This window comes from Parambassis ranga, chromosome 3 (assembly GCF_900634625.1).
Source record: "Parambassis ranga chromosome 3, fParRan2.1, whole genome shotgun sequence".
NCBI lineage: Eukaryota > Metazoa > Chordata > Actinopteri > Ambassidae > Parambassis > Parambassis ranga.
The window spans coordinates 2085159-2109405 of record NC_041024.1 but is presented as its reverse complement, the minus strand read 5'-3'; the positions used below and the strand labels follow the sequence as shown (position 1 = coordinate 2109405).

The 24247-nt window shown below is 46.5% G+C and overlaps 3 protein-coding genes across 3 annotated transcripts; 2 read left to right on the top strand and 1 right to left on the bottom strand.

Annotated features, from left to right (window-relative positions):
• The first annotated feature begins 648 nt into the window (after positions 1-648).
• On the top strand, positions 649-4967 carry LOC114432885 (zinc finger protein 319-like). Its single transcript, XM_028400961.1, has 2 exons — positions 649-977; positions 1858-4967. The coding sequence occupies exon 2, from the start codon at positions 2008-2010 to the stop codon at positions 3766-3768; it is 1761 nt and encodes a 586-aa protein (XP_028256762.1). The 5' UTR covers positions 649-977; positions 1858-2007; the 3' UTR covers positions 3769-4967.
• A 2635-nt stretch (positions 4968-7602) lies between these two features.
• On the top strand, positions 7603-14581 carry LOC114433589 (casein kinase II subunit alpha'-like). Its single transcript, XM_028402229.1, has 12 exons — positions 7603-8003; positions 8084-8195; positions 8968-9069; positions 9209-9259; positions 9432-9491; positions 9714-9797; positions 9930-10040; positions 10121-10222; positions 11422-11522; positions 12878-13026; positions 13253-13340; positions 14113-14581. The coding sequence occupies exons 1-11, from the start codon at positions 7603-7605 to the stop codon at positions 13324-13326; spliced, it is 1347 nt and encodes a 448-aa protein (XP_028258030.1). The 3' UTR covers positions 13327-13340; positions 14113-14581.
• Positions 14582-14851: 270 nt separating this feature from the next.
• Positions 14852-21257, bottom strand: LOC114432886 (uncharacterized protein KIAA0895-like). The gene is made up of 7 exons (XM_028400963.1): positions 21005-21257; positions 19902-20662; positions 19685-19828; positions 18627-18759; positions 18135-18440; positions 17969-18066; positions 14852-17722 (listed from the first exon to the last, which is right to left on the bottom strand). The coding sequence occupies exons 2-7, from the start codon at positions 20613-20615 to the stop codon at positions 17561-17563; spliced, it is 1557 nt and encodes a 518-aa protein (XP_028256764.1). The 5' UTR covers positions 20616-20662; positions 21005-21257; the 3' UTR covers positions 14852-17560.
• Positions 21258-24247: the final 2990 nt, after the last annotated feature.

The following is a 24247-nucleotide window of genomic DNA, read 5'->3' as shown; positions in this document are numbered from 1 at the left end:
ACAGACTTCATACGGTCAACAAATTCAGAATTCCACAACTTTTTGAACTAACTTCCTCAGCAGGAAGCCCGGCCTTTACATATACAGGATTAGACGTTTCAGGACATCTAGTCCTCATGGGACACAGAACACCAAGGGACTGAGGATGGAGCCTTGTGGAACACCACCACAGGTTTACAGGGCCTGGAGAAAAGGAGGCATCAACAGTGACAGCTCAGTAAGTTTAACCTGACAGGTGAGTAAGAACAGATCTTATTTACAGCAGCTGGTGTCTGTGTAATAACACAGACTGGTGACTTTTATCAGACACAGGAGCAGTGCACCGCATGCTGAACATTCATAAGTGAACAAATGTGTCTCACTAGATTCATGTTTTTCCATTTCTTGATAAAAATGTTCGAGCTATGTTGCAAAAAACTAAAATACGAACATGTAACCCTTCACGTGTAAAGTGTTTTAATTTACTCTCATCATTCCAGTTATTTGAGTAAATTTCAAAATATAAAAATATAATTATTTTGCATTTTTTTTTTTTTTTTTTTTAGAATTAATTTGTTTCCTTGATTAAAAAAAAAAGACACTTTTGTTGGAATTGTTTGTCAGTTGTTGCCTGTGGGGTCTACATCAGTGAAACGGCGCCCCCTGCTGTCGTGGTTGAGAATCCCACTTTGTAACGCGTTAACCCTTCTAATGTTCGCCTTTGTGTTGGTTTGAAATCTCTTCAGACGAACTCCAGCAGCGCTTTATCTCCGCCGGGGCTCGGTTCGGGCTCCTCGGTGTTAACTCCGGCATGGAGCGCCTGTAGCTGCGACGGCAGCTCGCTGCGTGGCGGTTTCCGGTGTCCGTCCGTCTGCAGGAGGATGGCGTCCGGCTTCGACCGCATCCCCTCTACCGTCGGTCCTCCGAGTCCCGTAAACACCGACGGTTGTCGACCCCAGACCGAAAACGGCAGCGAAAAGCATCAATAATCAGCTCGGGTAAGTCGCCGTGGCGTGTTTTTGCTGTGAGTGGCGTGTTTTTGTTACAGATGTGCGGGGCTCTGTGCAAGGAGGCGGATTTTCCCCCCGCCGCTCCGGGGAGGCCTAGTTTGATTTCGGGTCCGTTTGCAGAGAGGCTCATATCAAACGTTAGACCAGTTATTGTGGCCTTTCATGAAGCGGCAAATGAAGCCGAATGAGGCTGCACCGCTTCAGTCTGATATGTTTTTATTGTTTTGTTTTTTACCGTGTGCACGTAACCACAGATTAAAACAGAGATTCGCGTGTTTTTTGTGGTGAAAGATAACCGGCGTTAAAAGCAAAGGAAGTCCAGTTGTTTGGTGTCGTTAGCTGCAGCTAGCTGTTAGCCGCTAGCAGTCGCAGCTGACAAGCTAACGTCGGAGCGCTAGTTTCAAGCTGGAACGGAAGCAAATTCAGAACATATAACACACATTTCAGACGGAAAACCAGCTCCACGGAGCAGACACGGTGTGTTTTTATCAAAGGCACGTAACGTTTAAAACCAACGTTTAGCCGAAAAAACACCCTGTGTCTGTTTCAGGAAATAGACCAAGCCCACCATCATTTTGGTGATGAGCTCCAAGCAAGCTCAGCTGCTAATTCTAAAGGAAGCGCTTCCTGATATCCTCTTTTATTATTATCTGCCTTACAGGTGATTAATAACGCTTTATGTGTGTTTTGGTAACGCTGAGGAAGCTTCAGGCCTTCAAACTGCAAGCTCCAGTTTATCCTCAGCTAATGAAGGAGCTGAAATGCAGACAGGCGCTCTGCTTATTCTAAACCTGGTTATTGCAGAGAGCCAGTTTTGTTGTTGTCCTTTGTGTTTGTTTACTAAATCATTGGTTCTGTTTCCCTGCAGGTGTCTGTTTCTCACTGTGTGCTAACACCAGTACAGTGCTGAGCTCCCCTCCATTGGCTTTTCTGAAACCACATCCACCATCCTCAGTTTGGACTAAAGTCCCTCTCATCCACTGAACACTGAGCTCCTGCCTGTGAAGTGAGTGGAAGGATGACAGAGGCGTGGCAGCAGCAGCAGCAACATGCAGTGGCTCCACCCTCTGTTGTGCACACGCTCCCCCAGGGGGCCGACAACCCTCTGGGCTGCGCAGTGTACGGGGTCGTCCTGCAGCCAGATGCCTCCCTACAGCAGCCCCAGCACGGCCAGCAGCACGCTGTCCAAGCCCAGCAGCCCTCCTTACAGGTAGGGGGCGAGAGAGGGCACAAGTGTGGAGCCTGCGGTCATGACATATCTCACCTGGCTAACCCTCACGAGCACCAGTGCATGGTGAGCCAGGACCGGTCGTTCCAGTGCACGCAGTGCATGAAGATCTTCAGCCAGGCGACGGACCTGCTGGAGCATCAGTGCGTGCAGGTGGAGCAGAAGCCTTTTGTGTGCGGCGTTTGTAAGATGGGCTTCTCGTTGCTCACCTCTTTGGCTCAACATCACAACTCGCACGGCAATGGAAACAATCCCATGAAGTGCTCCATCTGTGAGAAAACGTACCGGCCCGGTTCCGGAAACGCCACCCCGACCTCGTCGGCTGCCAACCCCCAGCAACCCTCCACCGGGGAGACGTCCGGTGGCGCCGCCATCAGTGCCTCGTCCCCTCCTTCATTTGAGGCTTCTTCGCCAGACCGGCCGTACAAGTGCTCGGTGTGCCATAAATCCTTTCGGCATTTGTCAGAGCTGACCCGCCACGAGAGAATACACACCGGTGAGAAGCCATACAAATGTGACACGTGTGATAAAAGCTTCAGCCAGTCTTCACACCTGGCCCATCACCAGCGCACACACAGCTCGGAGCGGCCGTATAAATGCGCCGTGTGCGAGAAGAGCTTTAAACACCGCTCTCACCTGGTGCGGCACATGTACGCTCACTCGGGCGAGCACCTTTTCAAGTGCAATTTGTGTGAGATGCACTTTAAAGAGTCGTCTGAGCTCCTGCACCATCAATGCCAGCCGGAAGGGGAGCGACCTTTCCGCTGCGGCTCATGTGGGAAAAGCTTCAAGCGCCCGTCTGACCTGCGGCAGCACGAACGCACCCACTCGGAGGAGAGACCTTTCCAGTGCGAGGAATGCCAGATGAGCTTCAAGCAGCAATACGCCCTTGTTCGCCACCGCCGCACTCACAAAAACCCCGCCGATCGCCCGTTTAAGTGCAATCTCTGCGACAAGGGCTTCCTCCAGCCGTCCCACCTGCTTTACCACCAGCAGGTGCACGGGATGGAGAGTCTGTTTAAGTGTGCGTCCTGCCAGAAGTCTTTCAGCCAATCAGGAGAACTGCTGCGGCACAAATGTGGCGGCGAAGTCGAGAAACCGTACAAGTGCGACGTGTGCGGCAAAGGTTACAAGAAGAACTCGACGCTGCAGCGCCACCAGAACTCTCACTGCACGGACAAGCCGCTCAAGTGCTCCCTGTGCGACAAGCGCTTCGTGTCGTCCTCAGAGTTCGTCCAGCACCGCTGCGACCCGACCCGGGAGAAGCCGCTCAAATGCCCCGACTGTGAGAAACGCTTCAGGTACTCGTCCGAGCTGCAGCGCCACCGCCGGGTCCACACGGGGGAGAAGCCTTTTAAGTGCGCCAGCTGCGACAAAAGCTTCAAGCAGCGCGAGCACTTGGCCAAACACCAGAGCGTACACTCGCGGGAGACCCAGTTTAAGTGCGTGTGGTGCGGGGAGCGTTTTGTCGACCTCACGGCTCTGCAGGAGCACACGGTGCAGCACACGGCCGAGGGCGAGAGTTTCCCCGAGGCTCCCTGCATCCCATGAACCGAGCTGCTCCTCAGCCCCGGGCAGCAGACATGACATTCGCCCACAAAGTGTGCCAGCCTCCGCTCACTCATTCGTAGTTTATACCCCCCCCCCCCCCACTGATTATAATTTCAGACTTCCCCTTTGCTGAATAGAAGGCAGATACAGAGGGGCTTCAGGACGCCTCCTTATAATGTGGAAGAAACTTGACCAGGTGTAAAAAATGTGTGAAGATCTTGAGCTTTCTTCAGAGTGTGGGACCCTTTTCTCTGTGGTTGCATGTTGGTTGTTTGTTTTGTAACCATTGTCAAGGAAAGATGGCAAGAACATCCAGACAGCTGTCTGATACGTGTGTGTCTGTCTGTATGCGTGTGTGTGTGTGTGTGTGTGTCCTCATGTGTAGGCTCCTCTGCGATCCATGTGCCTTTTTTGTTTTGTTTTTTTAACCGATCACTTTCTTTAGTGTTTTAATTTCATGTCCAGTAGAGCTGAAAGAAGAAGAAGAAGAAGAACCCTCCCATGCAGCGGCTGGCTCGGGCAGCAGTATCGTTTCACATAACTAGATCTTATGTAGTATCATCTGTTTGTGCATGAATATTTATCACACTTTAATATCACTGTTGTATTATAGGTTTTTGGTTTATTTAGGAAAAACATCCTAAGAAGAAAAAAAACAAGTGGAGTTGTGAAAATGTATAGCCAGTGTCCTGAAATCTGTGTCGTTGCATCTTTGTATTAAAACAAATGACATGTAGGTAACTAACCCGTACCTACGGTGTCATACAAACACTTGACATGTGCAATAGAACATGCACAATGTAATATTTATGACTACTGATTCATGGCATAGTCTACTCTGTTATATTATAGATCGTGTGTATACGCTATGTAAAACTGTATAGTGCTTATGTTACCTGCTTTTCTATTCACTCTGAATGAGGTTGCTGTATTTTGCAGGCACGTTAGTTTCATTTCCAGAAGGTTTAACCCTTAACTTCAAAGAAAAACATTAAGTTGCCACAAACTTAGCTTCATTAGTTACTGTGCGTTAGAGCTAACAAAAGTAATATTATTATTATTATTGTTTTGTTTTTGTTTTTCTAAGAATCGGCCTTGTATCGTTTCCACAGGACGTTCAGCAGATTAATCCGAGTAGCCTCAAAGTTGCCACTTCTGTGTTCGGTTCATACCAGTGAGGAAAAAAAATAATGTGTGTACTTTAGTTTACTGTGTGGATTTCTATATTCTGTACAATCTTTGCAGTATATTTAAAAAGAAGGCTTTTGGAGTTTTAAAAAAAAAAAAGGGAAGTGCAGTGGGTGGGTGGGTGAGGGTAGGGGAGGGATGTGTGTGTGCCATGGATTTTAAATCCTGGTGAGTCTGCTTCAGAAGCTCCTGCTGGGGTGTTGATGAGGTGAGCGAGTGTGATGAAGCATTGATTTACACATATGGATATCGATATAGACTCCTGTTCATACTGTATACAGACAATTAAAATAAAACCACCCTTATGACAGCTCAGGTGTGCGGCGTTCTTCATCACACGTGCTGTCACAGCGGCACGGGGCCAGGACTCCAGCCTGTCCTGTTTGCTGTTCGTCATCCCCCCCCCTTCCTGTCTCCTATTTTACCTCTCTGCCTGAAGCTTCCCGGCTGATTCCACTGAAAGAAATCGTTTAAATACAAGGCCGGAGTCGGTCCTGATGTCTCAAAATTCAAGTTTTGAGACAAAACTCAAGTTTTGCGACATCCATCACTTCATTGTAAGCATTATGACCACCCTGTAAAATCAATATTTATAAAGAAAACAGTGTAATAGCACTAAAATGTAAAAAAAAAAAACATTTTATTGCTATTACACAGTTTTTTGTCTGTTTTGAACAGAAGCAAAAACAGCTCAAAGTAAAGCAGAAGTATTATTTATTATTGTTTTTTATTATTATTATTTTTCTACTACAAACTAATAAAGGTAGTGATCAGTTAAATAGTTGAAGAACTTGTGGTAGGCTTGATTTATTGTCAGGAATAAAAACTCATCTGTTTATGATTCAGTTCCAGGATCACTTCCGGGTGATGTTTACTGCAGACCGGAAGTCCATCCTGTTCTGCTAACGAACCGCAGCTGGATGTACCACCACCCTCCATCTGACTAAATCAATACGTCACCGATACCGTGAACATTACACAGGTTATCGATAACCTCAGAGCCGGCGGTGCCGCTTCGATGCTCGGGGAGTAACGTTCGCTAACGAGCGCAGCACCGTTCATGTCGGGCGGACTTCCTCCGAGCTCGGATAAATCTACGACGAGGTTAGCCGGCTAACTTATTAGCATCGTTATTGATATAACATTGTATAACCGTCAACATTGATATTAAGAGTGTTGTATGTGTATATTGTATGTTGTGTGTATAAATACGTGATTTACGTGAGTACATCCGTGAGGCTTTGCTGTTGTAGAGGTCCACATTTGGACAATTAACGCTAACTAAGCTGGCTAGGTCAACGTAAGTAGTTAGCTTGGTAGTTAGCGGTAGAGGTGGCGGCAGTGATGCTGTTCTGAGGAGGAAACCTGTGAGCAGTCTGACAGACACGGTCGCTGTTTGTCCAACTGTAATGACACATGTTTGGAAAAGGCTCCGTGTGGTGAACCCGGACTTTAGGTTCGATAGAACCCGTCTGTGGGGTTTGAAGGAACGGGCTCAGAGACACACGGAGGGATTATTGATCAGGCCTGCGCTGTGAAGGGGGGTCCTGCTGGACTTCACCTGCGCCTCCAGGCTCTACAGAGATGTGAAATGACCACAGAGGGGCAACGTGCTGCAAAGAGATGCGTTTGGTTACAAAGAGAGAGATTTTAAAGAGACTAAAACGACTGTCAAGGCGTGACATCTCTATGTATATTAATAGACACACACACACACACACACACACACCTCTGATGGGATGCAAAATGACTACAGAGGGAGACAAAACAGCCAATAAGAGACCAAGATGGCCTCAAGACTGAAGTGACTTCAAAAGAGCCACAAAAACACACCAAAGAGACACAGATGACCAAAAAGAGACTCAAAACAACTTCAGACAGACGACCACCAAAAGACACAAAGCCACCGAGAGACAAAAAAAAATGGCTACAGAGACTTAAAAAGACGCCAAAGAGGCAAATTAACAACAAAGAGATTTCAAAACAACCTCAGAGAGACAGAAAACGGCAACAAAGATTTAAAATGACCTTAAAGAGACAGAAAACGACTACAAGTAGATTCAGAGGCTTAAAGGAAGAAATTTAAGGAGACACAACACAACTGCAAGGAGACAAAAGTAGCCATAAAGTCTCAAAATGCTCCAAAGACATATAAAATGACTACACAGAGACTTGGAACGATTCCAAATAGACTTAAAACTAACAGAGAGAGACGAAAAACAACACAAACATGACTAAAACTACTGCAGTAGTACCTTGAAGCTAACACAACAGACAGAGACTTGCCTAACAGCCACATTTCACATGTTTTGAAAGGTTTTGATGACCCACTGTTGTCTCATACTGTCCTAAAGCAGTGTGAGATCATTACATGTCTGTTTTTGTGCAGCCAGCAGTTCAAAGCAACATTAAGGAAAATCAGCACATTTTCACATTTGCAAAGGTGAAGCAACCAACTCGAGGACATCTACGCTTGAACAATAAACTAATTGATCAATACGTGATTTTCTTGGGACTGTTTGTGTTTGATTAATTTCTGTATTTCTGCACGATCTGGGTGTTTTAATCATTCATATTCAAAATCAAATTATTAATCAGTGAGTCTGAATCATAACTGTATTAATCGTTCACTACATACAGCTGCTGATGCTACCTCTTGTCCTCTTGCAGCTGGCGGCGCTTCATGCCGTCCTACCCAACATCCTGCTCAGGGGCTTCACTCAGTCTGTCATCGTAGCTCTGTCAGTGTGCACGGCAGCAGCAGCGGACCGGCCCGGCGTTTTTCACCAGAGGGCACGAGCATCCAAAGCCAATGGTAAGCACAGTGCGAGGATCCTAGAGCCACACACTCTGGAAAGTCGCTGCGCTGCCTTCCAGTATCAAGCCAACCAGCATTCAGAGGGAGGAGAGGATCCCCGACACGTAGCCCCGAAGCTAGCGATGCCCGGATCCACGCCGGCCAGCAGCAAGGCTCGGGTGTACACCGACGTCAACACACAGAAGAACAGAGAGTACTGGGATTATGACGCACACGTACCCAACTGGAGGTACCGCTGGACGCTCACCTGTGGGCATGACCAGTGTTTTTTTCCAAGTTTTATTGCTGACAAATATTTTGTCTCCTCAGCAATCAAGACAACTATCAGCTGGTGCGTAAACTTGGCAGAGGGAAGTACAGCGAAGTGTTCGAGGCCATAAACGTGACCAACAATGAGAAGGTGGTGGTGAAAATCCTCAAGGTGAGCGCCAGACTTAACCGTTTGTTATACATGAGCGATTCCCAGCTCAGTACGGACGGCTCGCTCACTCACAAAGGTTATTGGGTGATTTACACACACACACACACACACACACACACACACACACAGAGTAATGACTCAGACACACACTCCACTCGGTGTATGGACAGCTCACATACACTGGGGTAATTTTGTTTTGCATGCATTGCATGTGCACAGAGGTCACTCGGGTCACACACACAGGTCATATTGTTGGTCCATGTATGTTAACTTGATCTCTCCTTTGGATTGTGTGTGTGCACGGATAACAAAGTTAACATTGTCGCTCAAATACCCTCACAAAATAAGTTACACAACAGTCATTCAGCTGAGTGCTAGAGGACATTAGGGCTGCAACAAACGAGTATTTTTGTGTGACCTGCGAACGGCTCGCCAGCGGTTCCAACCCAGGGCCTCTTGCACCTAAAACGCTGATCATGAGAGAATCGTTCTCAATGACGTCACTAACGAGTAATCGAATACTAAATTATTTGTTGATGCATTTTGTCCTCGAATATTACTCGAGTACTCGAGTAATCCTTGCAGCCCTAGAGGACATACACGGTGAACTCAGCCGCTGGCCAACAGATCCGAGTTTAGTTCAGTTTTACAAAATAAAAGTCTGTGTAACTGGAATTTGAAAACGGCGTTAAATGATCTGACAGAGCCCTTCTGAGCCCCTGGCTGCAGTGTTTGTGTTTAGTTTCTAATCCTTTGTTGTGACCTCTTTCAGCCTGTGAAGAAGAAAAAGATCAAACGGGAAATCAAAATTCTTGAAAACCTGCGAGGAGGAACCAACATCATCCGCCTGGTGGACACAGTCAAAGACCCGGTGGTGAGTCGGCCACAGCTCTTTTTTTTTTTTTTTGCATGTCTGCATGTGTTAATCCAGTCATGCTCGTACCTCAGTGATGATGATCTCCACCTACCTGCTGTTCTCCTCAGTTAAGCCGTGTGTTGTCCTCTCTTTGCAGTCCAGAACGCCAGCGCTTGTCTTTGAGTGCATCAATAACACAGATTTTAAGGTACTTGAGTTTGGCCGGCATACACGCAGAACTACCAGCAGGTTACCAGCCGTGCAGGGGCATTGATATCCATGATCAATAACACTCATAACCCTCCAGCTCATGTACATACACAGAGGGCAGCTGAAGTGCTGATGTCGTGTTAACCGATCATCTCTCCTCCGGTCCACAGGAGCTGTACCAGAAGCTGACAGACTATGATATCCGTTACTACATGTATGAGCTTCTAAAGGTAAATTCATCTTATCTACATCATAACAACAGAAACAGCTGTGATGATGTTTTGAGGAAGGCGAGGAGTCTCCTGCTCCCCCATGCTGTGTACACCTGCTACCAGCAGGGGGAGGCAGATCTCCTCCTTTAAGTGATATAAATAAAAAGGTCCCCAGGTGTTTCATTTATCCATTAAATGAATTATTGAGGATTAATAATGCTGTCTTATGTCTCCTTTAAGGCTCTGGACTACTGTCACAGTATGGGGATCATGCACCGGGATGTGAAGCCCCACAACGTGATGATCGACCACCAGATGAGGAAGGTGCTGCACACAACGTGTTTTGTTGAATGCATTCATATGCAGCTTTGTTAGAACCCATGGACTCACATTAGTAGAGAGTAGAATTCATTCATGACACAGGCGATTCACGTTTTTTCCTGTTGTGTGCCTCAGCTGCGTCTCATAGATTGGGGTTTGGCTGAATTTTACCATCCCGCTCAGGAATACAATGTCAGGGTGGCCTCTCGCTATTTCAAGGGCCCCGAGCTGCTAGTGGACTATCAGGTACGTTCATCTACAATGAAAACACTCCCTCATTCTCACAGAGTGCGTTCGAATCATTCTCCGTTTGTGTTTTTTCCCAGATGTATGACTACAGTTTGGACATGTGGAGTCTAGGCTGCATGTTGGCAAGCATGATCTTTCTGAAGGAACCGTTTTTTCATGGCCAGGACAACTATGACCAGGTAAACCGGGCAGGTTCTTCTCTTCATGGCTGCATGACTCTGCACAGAAACCTCTCGTAAAGGTAGGGTAGGAGATTTTAAAAGTAAACACGTGCCACGTTCTCTCGGAGCTCACCCCGAAGCCACGCCTCCCAACCAGTCTGTGACTTCGGCCATCATGCACGTACCTCACTGATGCGCGCAGAGCAGGAAGAGAGTGACAACCAGCCAACTATACGCGCAGGTGCGCCTCGTAGGATTGGCTGATGTTTCATAGCTTCCACAGATGATTCATATTCTTCGTTTTAAAGCGAAACCGCCGAACTAATTGGTTGCTATCAGATTATAAAGAGAAGTCACACTAATTTAACTAAAAGTGCATCAGAGTGAAATCTCCTACCCTGCCTTTAAGTTCACTTCATAGTGCAGCATCCTCTGTGTCACTAACAGGACAGTTTCCAATGAAACAAAGTTCATTCTGTAAAATATTATCAGCAACTTTCAGGCTAGACATATGACTTTTTTTCCCACTCCAGTTACATATTTAGTACCTTTGGTCTCTGTTTGTTCGCTGTAATATAAAGTCCTGCAGCTCTATGGAAACAACAGAATCATGGCTACAAGCAGAGACCATTCAAAGAAGTGACACACTAATGATATTTCCATGTGAGGCTGGAAGGGAAAACACATGTTTTTCGTTTCCCCTCTGGACCTGTTTATGGTTGTCTGGTGACAATAAGAGCTACACCTGGAAGCGTCTCCTGGGTGCTGATTAAAATCGCTCCCGGAAGGCTACAGTGAGCTGCTCGGAGTGTCTGGCTTCGTGTTGCGTGTGTCATTGTGGTTTTACTGTTCACACTGCTTCTGTAGGTTTCCTATATACAACACCCCCCTCTGACTCGGAGCCCCGCGTGTTTGTCCCAAAAACACAGATGTTACTTCGAGCTGGTTTCTTTATGATTAAAAACAAGTGCAGTCATTTATGAAATGTGACATTTATGAGCTCAGATTGAGTGAGGTTGTCTAAAGGAACTATTCATTAGGGACGCAACGAAAATACATTTCTTGGCCAAAACCGAAAACTGAAACTAAAATATGAAATTATTTTAGAATAATATAATAACAGTGCATCCCTACTATTCATCCCCCTCTCTCTATACTCTTGAGTTTCTACAGAATGCGGTTTTATTGTTGTCACTGACTACAACTGTGTCTTCCAGCTGGTCCGCATTGCGAAGGTTCTCGGCACCGATGAGCTCTTTGGTTACCTGCACAAATATCACATAGAGCTGGACACTCGCTTCAAAGACCTGCTGGGACAGTGAGTATCAGCCGCTGGCTGCTGTCGCCTGAAGTTAAACAGCATTTACATGTATTCACAGCAGCTCTCTTCCTGCACAGAGGTCTGGGTGTGCCTGCATCTCTGGCACTGACACAACAGTTTAAATGAACCATATAAAAAAGAGGAAGGCTGCGGTTGCACTGTCACGTCAGGGTTTTTTTTTTTCAGTGACAGCCTGACAGATAATCAGTCTACTTCCTCTATAGTTTCTGTGGTTAGATGTTGCTGCACCTCTCAGACCGGTCGTGTTTTCAGAGTGCAACATATTTACCTTAAGGTGGAGGATCAGAGGTAGGGGTGGGCGATATGGAAAAAATTTTATATCACGATTCTTTAATGATAAAATCACAATCTCGATTTTATCACGATTTGTTTTTACATTGACACTAATTTGCATGTTTCTGTGTAAATGACGTCAGGTAGCTACTCTGTCACCTCTCAAAAACTGTCAGTAGATTTTAAAGGCAAACAACAACTCTGATAACGTGCACTCAGTATTAGTTTTCAATAAACATAAAAATTTTAAGGTTAAAAGAAGACTAATGTAGTTCTGTAAAGTATTATTCAACAGTCATTTAAACAGACTGAAGTGTGCCTCCTAAGGTTAAACAATAAATACAGTATTGAGACTTAAGTAACTCTTAAAGTTCAATGTGATTTAGAACAAATGATCAAACTTTAATGGGAATCATATCTAAGGACAAACGGAGCTGCTGCTGTCACCTCTGTCCACCGTTTACTAGAGTCCTCATATGGAGCCTCTTCATCAAATGCCTGTGTTATTGTTTTGGTGACGTCATTAGCCGTTGCCTCTGTCTGCATCTGATGTACACACACACACACACACACACAGGTGCTGACGGCACAACAGCAGCAAACCTGAATATAACGTTGATAATGTTCAGAGAGGTGGGCGCGTACGCGCTCGTAGCATTATAATACACACGGCCCTTCCACTGTGACACACGTCGCGCGCACACACACAGGCTTAGAAGATGCGCCGCTGCTGCCGGCAGAAACAGCACCGAACATGAAGGTGGAGTTCGTTTTAGGGACCAGTTCCTCCGTTCTCTTTTCGTTTTCAGCCGTAGCTTCCTAACAGGGAGGCTGTCATTGGTTGGTCGTGTTCACATTAAGCGCACTGAGAGTTGGACGAGTGAAAAAACTCATGCGTCTGTCCGTTCTGGTAGATCGCTGATACGTTCAAACCCTTCACGATCATTTATCAGCAAATCGCACAGCCCTACTCAGAGGCCAGCCCACCTGTGCTTCTGTTCATTTAATCCACGTTCAGCTGTGATCAGTCACATAATCTGTTGGTTTTATGTTTGCAGGCAGACACGGAAGCGCTGGGACCAGTTCATCCAGTCAGAGAACCAGCACCTGGTGAGTCCAGAGGCTCTGGACCTGCTGGACAAGCTGCTGCGCTACGACCACCAGCAGAGGCTGACAGCGGCCGAGGCCATGCGGCACCCTTACTTCTGTCAGTATCAGCAGGCACACACCTGTTAAACACTCATCAGTTCGTTAGTGTCTCCAAGCAGCTACCACCTGCCATGCTGCTGATTCTGAGAACTAAACCTCAACGAAACGATTATAACTGTTTTTTTGCATGGCATATCTGAGTTTGAATAATATGTGTGTGTTTTGTTTGTTTTATTGGCTGCAGCAGCAGATGCAGAGTGACACTGTGTGTATTTAATCTTCAGATCCTGTGGTGAAGGAACATGCAAACGCCAACACAGACGGCACAAAGGCAATAAGCAGCTCCAATGCAACATGATACCCAGAGAGCAGGTAACGCTCAGAGCATGAACCTGCACCTACACAAACCTTCCACTGACCTGCAGTAGAGCAGGTGCCTGTGTTTATCTGGACACATGCCCAGGCTGTGATCAGGTTTCTGACACATCAGATGTCAGTAGCCTGCTTCACACCTCCTCTTCCTCCTGGTGCTGTGTAACCTGAATATTTAACCTGGAGCTCCGTGACAGTAAGCAGGCTCCTGTTACAAGTCTTAGCCTCATTTCCCGAACTTACTGAATGTGAAGCAAATTCTTTTGAAAGTCTACAGACAAAAAAAGAGAGAAAGCAGCTCGGTGCATTTCCATCAGGTGGTGGGCGCAAACGACAACGTTCCGTTGAAAGATGGCGCTGTAGGAAACACAGCTGTGATAAAAATGAAGTTCCAGTTACAAAATAAGTCAGTATATATATATATATATATATATATATATATATATATATCATAATATATAATATATATCATATCATATTATATATACGTATACGTATGTATATACACACACAATATACATACAATCAGACTGAACTCTGAGGAGTTACTTTGAAATGTTAGCTTCAGTTGCAGGTTACTGAGCAACAGCACATACTGGTCAAAATAAACAGGAAGTCTTTCACAGACATCGTTGTGATGTTTGACCACTAACACCCTCCCCCCACACACACACAGACACACACAATGTGTTCCGTTTTGATCTGAGCGCCTATCTTAACACCGCAGACACTAAACTCTTAAACTGTGTTTTCTTTTCTTCCATCTGTTCAGGACGAATCTTTGTTACCTCAACTTGTGACCTTTTCGTGGCAGAAACCTCTGCCTCCACATCAACAGCCATACTGGAGCAAGATGTCAATTTTGCAGTGCGCGCACACACAGACACACACACACACACACACACCAACAAACAGACACACACGGACTCAACTTCTCCCAACAACACCTCGGGAATCTACGCTGCTTGGTCACAAATTAATCAGATCAGACCCCCCCCCCCCCCCATCCTCTCCCCCCTTTCTTCCTCCTCCCCACAATCCTCCCACTTGTTTTTAAAAGAGAACTGTTGTCGGATCAAACCAGTGTTGTTGCTGTAAAGACGTTTGTCCGTCATTGCGACGCTGTGGTGACCTGAGCTCCAGTTCCAGGTTATAGCACTGAGTGGCGTGGAGGCTCTTTTCTGCTATGGATAGAACAAAAGCTATATTGAAAGAGAATAAACCATTTTTATTTAAAGGCACGTGTTTGACTTTCATTGCCTCTATCGGTGAAATCATTTGAATTACTTCTGTCATTGCTACGGTTGTAGTTCAGCCCTGACCCCACATACGTCTGTCTAGATATCACCCTCTGCTTCTAAACTGCCTCTGCTTCTAAAGGGAGGATGGATCTTAATGTGTGCTGTGCTTCTTCACAGCAGGAACTTTCCCCAGGAACTTCAGAAGGAAGTAGAACTAGATGGTCTGATTACACCCGTTTAAACAAAAGGACGACCACAGTGCTCATTGTGTGTGTGTGTGTGTACATTTTAATAAATAACCTGGAAATCCAAGGTGTTTTCCAGAACATAAAACACTTGTGCAACATTCGTGCGTTACAAATAGGTGCATTCGTTTGGGAGGATCTGGGCCGAGGCCGCCAAGGTCAGCAGACTCCAATTCAAAACTTCTGCTTATCAAGTGGCTAAAATTGTAAACACAGCAGAATTAGGTTTCAGTTCAATCCGAGTGTTTAAAATGTGTCACAGAAGTTCAGGCTGTGATCACGTGTTGTGGTAAAGTTAAAAACTGGGACTGTGGTTCTGATGAGCCCCCGTCTTCTTCTTCTTTTTTTTTTAACTGACCTGGTTTTTCGGCCTGTCGGTGCTAATTCTGCTCATCGGCAGCTTAGCCCAAAGTGAATGCCCTGGCTGACATCTGAAGTCTTTAAGTGTCACATACAGTAAAAAGCAGCCTACAAACACAGCTAGCTACAGCAGATGAGCTCGACACCCATCGAAGGCACGCCCACACTTCCTCAGCCAGGGGACTCGCATCTGGATGAGAAAATACTACAAGACCCAGAGCGGTCCGGCTGCTTCACACAAAGATGCCGCTTTGGCACTTTATCCTGTAGAGAGGAGCAGCTGGATATTTATAGGAATCTGCTCATTTGCTGCGTCACAGAGATCAGACCTGTCTGTTAAATATAAAGCTACATCCAGCAGCCGCTTAGCTTAGCATAAAGACTGTAAACAAGGGGGATCTGTTAGCCTGGCTGTGTCCGCACAGAAAAAGAGGCCAGAGGACTGTCACTGCTCACCGAACCAACCAAAAATACATTCTGAGTTCTTGATTTTTAGCTCTCTTTGTCTTATGTTGATGTGTACAAACATGTCTGTGTTCCAGAAGACATGGAAGTCACTTAACACGCCTGGTTGGGTTGATTAATTTACATTATCTGACTGTACGATTTAACATTCTGGAATAGAATTAAAAGAACTCGTGCTAGCAACAAAAAGATTGTTTTCATAAACTAATGAGCCTTAAAGCTTAGAAACAGTTAGGTTTGGGTGTTCGAACAGCTTTCTTGTTAGATGTCTGGAGAGAGTTCTCCAGAGATGTCCCTATTTTAATCTACACCAGAAAACCTGGCTGGACACACCACAGCCGTGACTCTTTAAGTACATATGGGGTTGTTATCAGGGGGTTAAATGAGACTACAAAGATCGCCTGAGACATTAAACGTGGGCTAGCCTTGGTAAACATCGTGGTGGAGTTTGTTTATGGCCTCAGCTTTAGGCAAACGAGTGTCAGTTGTAATAGTAAAACCTGAGTATCAAACTTCTGTTCGTCGGTCCTATGTAGGGATGTCCCGATCAGGTTTTTTTTGCCCTCGAGTCAGAGTCCGAGTCATTTGATTTTGAGTATCTGCCGATACCGAGTCCCGATCCGATACTTGCAAGATTCTCTATAAATGCATGTGTGTGCGTGTGTGCCACGCTAGATCAGTTCAGACGCCCAGCTCATCAAGGCCTCGAACCCAGCACCTCTCGCACCAAAACCGTCATACCCCTACACTACAGGACACAGAACCACCCTGCACAGAAGGCGTTAACTTTGAGAGCCCTAATATAACCGAGTCCTGATCGGAAGGCAACATCCGATTCCGATCCAGTCTGAAATCACGTAATCGGGCCTGATTTCCGATAACGTGATCGGATCGGGACATCCCTAGTCCTATGAGCATGTAGTCATGGAATATCCAGGCCTACTCTGAGTCAGTGCTGCAGTAAGCGAACATTCAGTGTTTCTGTGTGAATCCGACGGGCCTGCGGAGCCGCTGCCTCTTTAACTTGTCAGAAACAGCCATGTTAGTGGTTTCCCCCTTTTTCTTCAGCTACATACACACAGACAGGCGGTGCTGATGATCTCAACCCAAACCTGTAAGGACGCTAACAAACATCAGAATTCCCTAAACGTCCAACTACTCCTTCCATGTAGCAAAGTAAAGTTTGGTAGTAGCGCAGCGGGGGGGGGGGCTCGGGCACAGGTCACATCACAGTAGCATACTGATCGTGAAAAAAAAGGTCACCAAGGACGCCGTTAAGACAACACAGCTGATTATCCGCCTAATAACACTGATGTTTGAGAAGCTCCCTGGGAACACTCAGACCTTCGACTGAGGCTGCTGGCACTTGATATACTTGATAAGATTCTCGGCCTCAGTTCGGAGCGTCCCCGGGGTTTTGAAATGCTGCGTCCTTGGTGTCCTTTTGTAAAATGCAAACACTCTAAGGCATAAAAACAACATCTTCTAAAAAAAACAAGGTATAAAGCTAATACCAGAGACATTCAGTCTGTTTCAACGTAAAAAAAAACTTAAATAATTGCATAAATAAGCAGTCGTTATGATATTTGAGTGATTATGTATGAGTCTACATATACAACGTTGGTTACATCGTGGCGTTGCAGTATTGAGGTAACGTCATAGTGGGGGTAAAAGCGAGGGGGGGGGCTTTTTGAACTGTATTTGGCTCTGAGGAAAAGCCACAGAAACATGCATCAGATGAGAGTGACGATGTAGATACGAGGTGTTAGTGTGTGCGTCCCTTTTGTTCATCTCTTTCAAGTTTTACAAAAACCGCTCCAGTGAAGCGTCGTTAATACTGAATATGTAAGTGATAACCAGTCTGTGTGTTCTGTCTTCTCGGTGGAGCTGCAGAGGGGGCCGGGGGCGGTCAGGGCAGCAGCTCCTCCAGCGTGGAGTCGTCCAGCTCGTTGACGGCAACGATGTGGTCCAGATGTTGCAGGTATCGCTCCTGGTCACGCATGAAATGCGGGATTCTGGTTCTCTGAAGGACCGCCAGGTGTCGCAGCTTCTCCACGTCTTCATACGACACCTGCAGAGGGGAACGCACTCATTTCTCCCACAAAACAACAGACTCAGGACCCAACAGCCGCTCAGTGGACGAATGTTGTATTCATTCATAAACAGTACAACACAAAGCCTACAGTAAAGCACAGGTTACTAACTGCAGTTCACTGAAAGGCCACAGGTGGCACTGTATTATGTGGAGACTCTTTCATTTACAGCCGCAGCATATAGTAAATATAGTTGACACATCTGGCCTTTTATGTGGACTGACCTTGCCTAAAGAAGTCAACATCTTAAAGTCGATGGCGCGTCGATGGCGAAGAATCCGGAGGATTCCGTCCAGATAAACCTGATCCTTACTGAAGCAGCCTGAGACAGAAACACACAGTGTAAGTGCAAAGATGAACCGATAGAGAAGTGTGTGTGTGTGTGGTCACCTGGCTGCGATGTGTCCGTCTGTCCCCTCTTGGCTCTCAGGCAATACTCCCAGCGGACGTCCGGGTCCTGGACGAAGCGCGCGATGTGGCTGAAGAGCTGGCTGAAGCTCATGCTGGTGGCGTGATACACGGTGTAGTAGAGCAGAGCGGCGCGCCACAGGTACGGCTGCTTCCGCAGCAGCACGCTGTGCAGGCTGGCCAGGCCCTCCTCCGTGGGGTTGGCCGGTTTCAGGCCGAACTGCTTCCTGCCCTCAGCGGTGGACCACGGCTGCAGGTTGTTGTTAACCCCTCGCAGATAATGTGTGCCTGAGGGGGACGCAGAGTTAATGTGACGACACTGATGATGTTGACACCTGAGGAGTCGTTTGCTGAGGTATGTTTGATCGTTTTACAGACCAACAGAAATTTTGAAGTCAAGCCATTTTTATGTTTTTACATATTTTGGGAAGGGGTTTAAATCTGATGTCTGTCAGTGTCTGAGCTGCAGCGTACCGATCTCATGCCTCAGCATTCCCTCCAGCCAGTGCTGCCGAGCCCCCGCCAGGTTGATGGTCAGCGTGGGGCGACAGCTCTCCACCACCATCACCGCCTGGGACAGCAGCTCGTCAGAGAGTCGCACCACAACCTGAGGACGCATATCATCATCATCATCATCACTATCATCACCATTACACCTTCATCGTCATCATCATCATCATCACTATCATCATCATCATCACTATCATCACCATTACACCTTCATCGTCATCATCATCATCATCACTATCATCATCATCATCACTATCATTGCCATTACACCTTCATCATCATCATCACCATCATCATCATCATCACTATCATCATCACTATCATTGCCATTACACCTTCATCATCATCATCATCATCACTATCATCATCATCATCATCACTATCATTGCCATTACACCTTCATCATCATCATCACCACCACCATCATCACCATTACACCATCATCATCATCACCGTCATCATCACCATCATCACCACCATCATCATCATCATCATCACCACCATCATCATCGTCATCACCACCATCATCACCATCATCATCATCACCATCATCATCATCACCATCACCACCATCATCATCGTCATCATCACCATCATCATCTTCATCACCATCATCACCACCACCATCATCACCATCATCATCACCACCATCATCATCGTCATCATCATCACCATCATCATCATCACCACCATCATCATCACCATCATCATCATCATCATCATCACCACTATCATCATCACCACCATCGTCATCACCATCACCACCATCATCATCATCACCACCATCATCATCACCATCATCATCATCATCATCATCATCACCACTATCATCATCACCACCATCATCATCATCACCATCACCATCATCATCACCATCACCACCATCATCATCGTCATCACCATCACCACCATCATCATCATCACATCACCATCATCATCACCATCACCACCATCATCATCATCATCATCATCACCATGTTTTGTGATGTCTGTGCTTCCTCTGAGTGACTCTCTGCCCTCACCTCGCCCACGCAGCCCTCTTTCTGCAGGTATTTGCGTACGGCAGCCCACACCTGACTCTTCGGGAGCACGCTGCCACCGGTCGCCTCCTCAAAGCTCTCATAGGAGCCAAACTTCTTCAGGACGCACTCCATGATTCCGACAGCCTGCAGAGAAACAGAAGTGTCATCGTCAGGTGAACTCAGGCCGGCAGAGGTCTGATGTCTGATTTAGACCCACCTGCTCCAGGAAGAGGCCTGACCCCTCTCTGTACTTGTCCAGCACCGCCCTGGGCTCGGGCTGTGCGTACTCAAACTGAGGCTCATACTTGTAGTCAGACTGGAAGAAGGTCTGCTTCTCCTGCTCCAAATTGAGCGGTCTGAGGGCGACGAGCAGGCAGGGTCTGGCAGGCGTCGGGAGCGAGGCGCCTCCCGCTCCTTTGGCTATGTGCGGCAGGGAAGTGGCGGGTCGCATCAGACCCCTGCCAACCCGGGAGAAGTTGACGGAGCAGGTGCTCTCACTGCGCCGCATCCAGCCACTCGCTCCAAAGCTCGGACTGGTCAGACTGCGAGCTGGAGGGGAGGGGGCCGCCGAGCCGCTGCGCCATGGAGGCTGCAGGATCCTCCTGTCTGCCAGGCGCTCCTGAGACGCTCGCAGGCGCTGCGGCGTCACCTCCAGGCTGAGAGGACGGCGGAGCGGCGGTCTGGGTGTAGCCCCACATTTGGATGATGACCTCCTTTCCACCGCCTGGGTGCTGCTGGCCTGGGCTGGGAGCCCGTTGTGGGACACCTTCTCCTTCTGGGCGGTGCCGCTCCGTCTGGACGTCGGTCTGGGCTTTGTGGCAAAGCTGCTGGCAGCTCTGGGTGGATCTGCCCGGACATCTGGCTCCAACAGGCCCCCGACTCGTTCACCCTCAACCTGATCCATGAAGACTTCACTTGAGTCCAACACCATCACCACAGCTGCTGCACCTCAGGCTGCTCCTCACTCCGGGCTCCAGACTAAGATTACAACACAGGATTAATTATGACATTTTAATCTGCTTTTTTGACCCAACACGTGAACAACTGTTATAAATAAGCTGGTTTTCCAGACGTCCACTGACGTCCACTGAGGGTCAGATCCTGAGCTGTGGCTTTAATTAGATCAGGATCAAATGAGAGTCTGTGGTGGACACACAAAATCCCACTGAAACACAACAAAGCTTCATCAACAACAACAACAAACATCCAGACCACGTCTAAAGCAACATTTTATCTTCCTGTGATTTTTTCATCAGAGTTTCACTTTAAACAATCAGTGAAGCATCGACGGGTCCTTTAAATAACTCAACAAACACTCACCGAGCAGCGAGTCGCTCCTCTGCGGACGGTGTGCGGGTCTTTTCAGCCTCTTCTTTCTCTCATGGTGGCGCCAGCTTCACCCACCCGGAGCCCGGGCGCGCCTCCCTTCACCGGCGAGCGGTGATGATAATAAACGGATAGCGGCTCAGTGGGGAGCGGGGCCTGAGGCGGCTGCCTGGGCCGGCCAGGAAGCGGCGGCTGAGTTGGAAGATATGACGCGTTACGTCCAGTCCGTCGCTTCCTGGGCGTCATTACGTACGACCGGAAGAGCAAAGGGGCTTTTTTTTTTTTTTTTTATTATTTTATTTAACGGAAGTATACAAGAGCACGAGAGGAAGAGAGAAGTTACAAAGTGCTGCAACATTAAGATCCTGTTTGATAAATGTGAAAAAAATAAATTCTGAATTCTGAATAAATTATGGTTATGGGTGAAGAAAAAGGGACATTGAAGAATGTCAGTTAGATAAATAAATAAAAATAAACAGAGAGAGCAAATACAAAATTTAATATCAGTTTAACCGAAGAGAAACATGTGACAACAACCAAACAAACAACAATAAATAAATAATCAGAATCAGAATCATGTTTATTGCCATGTAAATGAAGGGGGTTCACATTACTAGGAATCTGCCTTAGTGATTGGTGCATACAAAGAACATATAATAATTAACATGAAATAAGATAGAACTAAGATAAAATTAAAATTAAGTAAATAAACTACAGCAAGGCTAAATTGACATGACATAACAGACATACAATGAACAGAACATAAAATGAACATGGCGGATGTAATGGTAAACATAGACCCTTATATGAACGAATGGAACAGTGTAATAATGTAGTAATGTAACAGTAATAAATATGTAATAAATAAATGTTCTGAAAATATAGAAAATAAGAAAAACAAAAACTCTGATATAACGTAGAAAATAATATAAAAATCAATCAAAAATGTTAAATAAAATAAAAAACTTTTAAATAATTAATTCACAAAATACACAAAAATATTATATATTACTCATCATGACCAAATTAACATGGACAGTAAGAAGGAGAGGCAGAGAAGGACAGATTAACCTGCAGAACTATGAGTCAAGCATCACTTCATCTAATGAATGTCACCTGTCAGGGTTTGAAGGGTTCGATCATGATATCACCAGGCCCAACCTCTCTATGCAAAGTTTTACATCCTCATCACTGTCTGCCTCGTCTGTCTGGCTTTACCAGCTTTGTTTTTGGGCACACGATATACATATGTTTGCATGAAATGTCATCACAGTGTCCTGCTTCAACCACCGGCGCCGGTGCAGAGAGTGTTTGCCTCTTCGTTAAAAGCTTATTCAGTCATTTCATTTATATGTGTCCCAACCTTCAGCAAGAACTTTCACATCAGGCAGCATGAGACGGAGGGCGCCCGCTCCCCATCCAGCTCCACCCAGAGGTCACACCTGTGTGCTGAAGGGGCTTGTACCTGTAGCTCTGTGTGTTTAATGTCACACCTGCCACCACAGCACTGTTAACACCACTACACAGAAAAGGTCCTGATGCCTGTAACTGACTGCTCTTTGTTCATTCGTCAGGTTTGGTGGCAGAGACACAGCATATCCAAGAATTAAACATGAATAACGAGTTCCCCCTGTTTTTATTAGCTACCAATAATAGAGCGGAAAGTGAAACTTCATACTACCAGGACTAACAAACACTGGAGTGTTGTTTTCCAGGCTCCAAAGGACCCAGTGGTGATGGTGTGCTGGACTAACTGATATCAGGCACAGGTAATTACAGCCCACAGATCCTTGACCTCCATCAGGCTTCCTGTGAGCAGTACAAACAAACACACTCAGCAAACACCTCATATTTGGCCTCAGGGCAGAGCCAGGATCAGGGGTGATCACACGATGCTTGCAGGCTGGTACAAATACTCTTTACCCACCTAAACATTTGGAAAGCTTGTGTATTGTGCAGTGTGCTGCTCACATCACTTGGCTGACTTCAGACACACTATCTGTGACACTAACGTTTCCTCATTCTGGTTTTATTCAAAGTGTGCGTGTGAAACCTGTTGCCAAGTAACAGTGAGTCACATGAGTCGTCCTTTATGTGTGGTTATGATTTTAACTGATAGGAATGAGGAAAAAACGCTGCAGAGTTTAATAAAGAGTGGGATGTCTTAAAGTTATCGACGGAGGACGTGAGCAGCTAGGCACAGCAACACCTCTGAGACACGTAGAGAGTCCATGTAGCACCTGGTCTGCCCTCAGCCCAACAAGAGAGGAAGGATCGGAGTGGGTTAGGATGCTGAGTTTGTATAAACAGGGACAGTAAAACCACTTTCCCACCCTTCAGGCGGTCTAGTGTAGCATCTGTACTTGTAGTGTCTTTGTCTTGTATAAAGGACATCCAGCAGCTATGATTGTAGTGCAGTAAACGTGTGTGTGTTGTGGTAATGTGCGACTCACAGCTGACTGAAATCGTAACTAGCGGCTGCAGAGAGAAGAACCGGAAACAACAGCTCTCTGAACCTGTTTGGCCCTGTTCACACTGGAGAAAGTCAGTTCAGCCAGAGTAGGACTGTATCTGGATCGCCTTTAAGCTGGATACATTCAGACCTATTCAAATCACACACGTGTCCGTGCTCAATCCGGCTTAACCCGGCTTGTTTGCGGTCCTCCAAACCGCTAGGTGGCGCCTCGTAATATACAGAGTCCATTCAGGCTGTGGTAGGGACCGTGTGTGCGCATGCATTTTTTTTGTCCTGCGTCGCTCGTTCCTTCCTGTCATAGTTCTGCGGTTGTTTACATACGACTTTTGTACGTAACCCGGACACTGTCCCCGTGAACTGGAAGTATCATGTTGCTAGCTGCAATTTGCGTTCAGACCAAGCGGCAACCTTCGGGGCTCAAAGTTGAAGCCCATGCGGAAGTGTCAAATCTTGTAATTCACGCTGCAACCACTGGGGGCTGGCTCCAAAAACGACTCCCATGTTAAAATGGCCGACTTCACAGCAGAAAAAAACATGTTTACAGCCTGGTACAAAAAAACACTCTAGTCTCAGATGATAGGTTCTCTTCTAGTGTCAATTGTACGGGGGGGGGGTGAATTTTTTTACAACTCACTCGTTTCAATTGTATTCGGACTTAAAATTAGTCATAATTATGGGCGTTGCCCCTTGAGCGACAGACAGTTGACGTATCACAGCGTGAGTTTCCTGCTTCCACGATCGCCCGCCCCCCTAAACCCCGC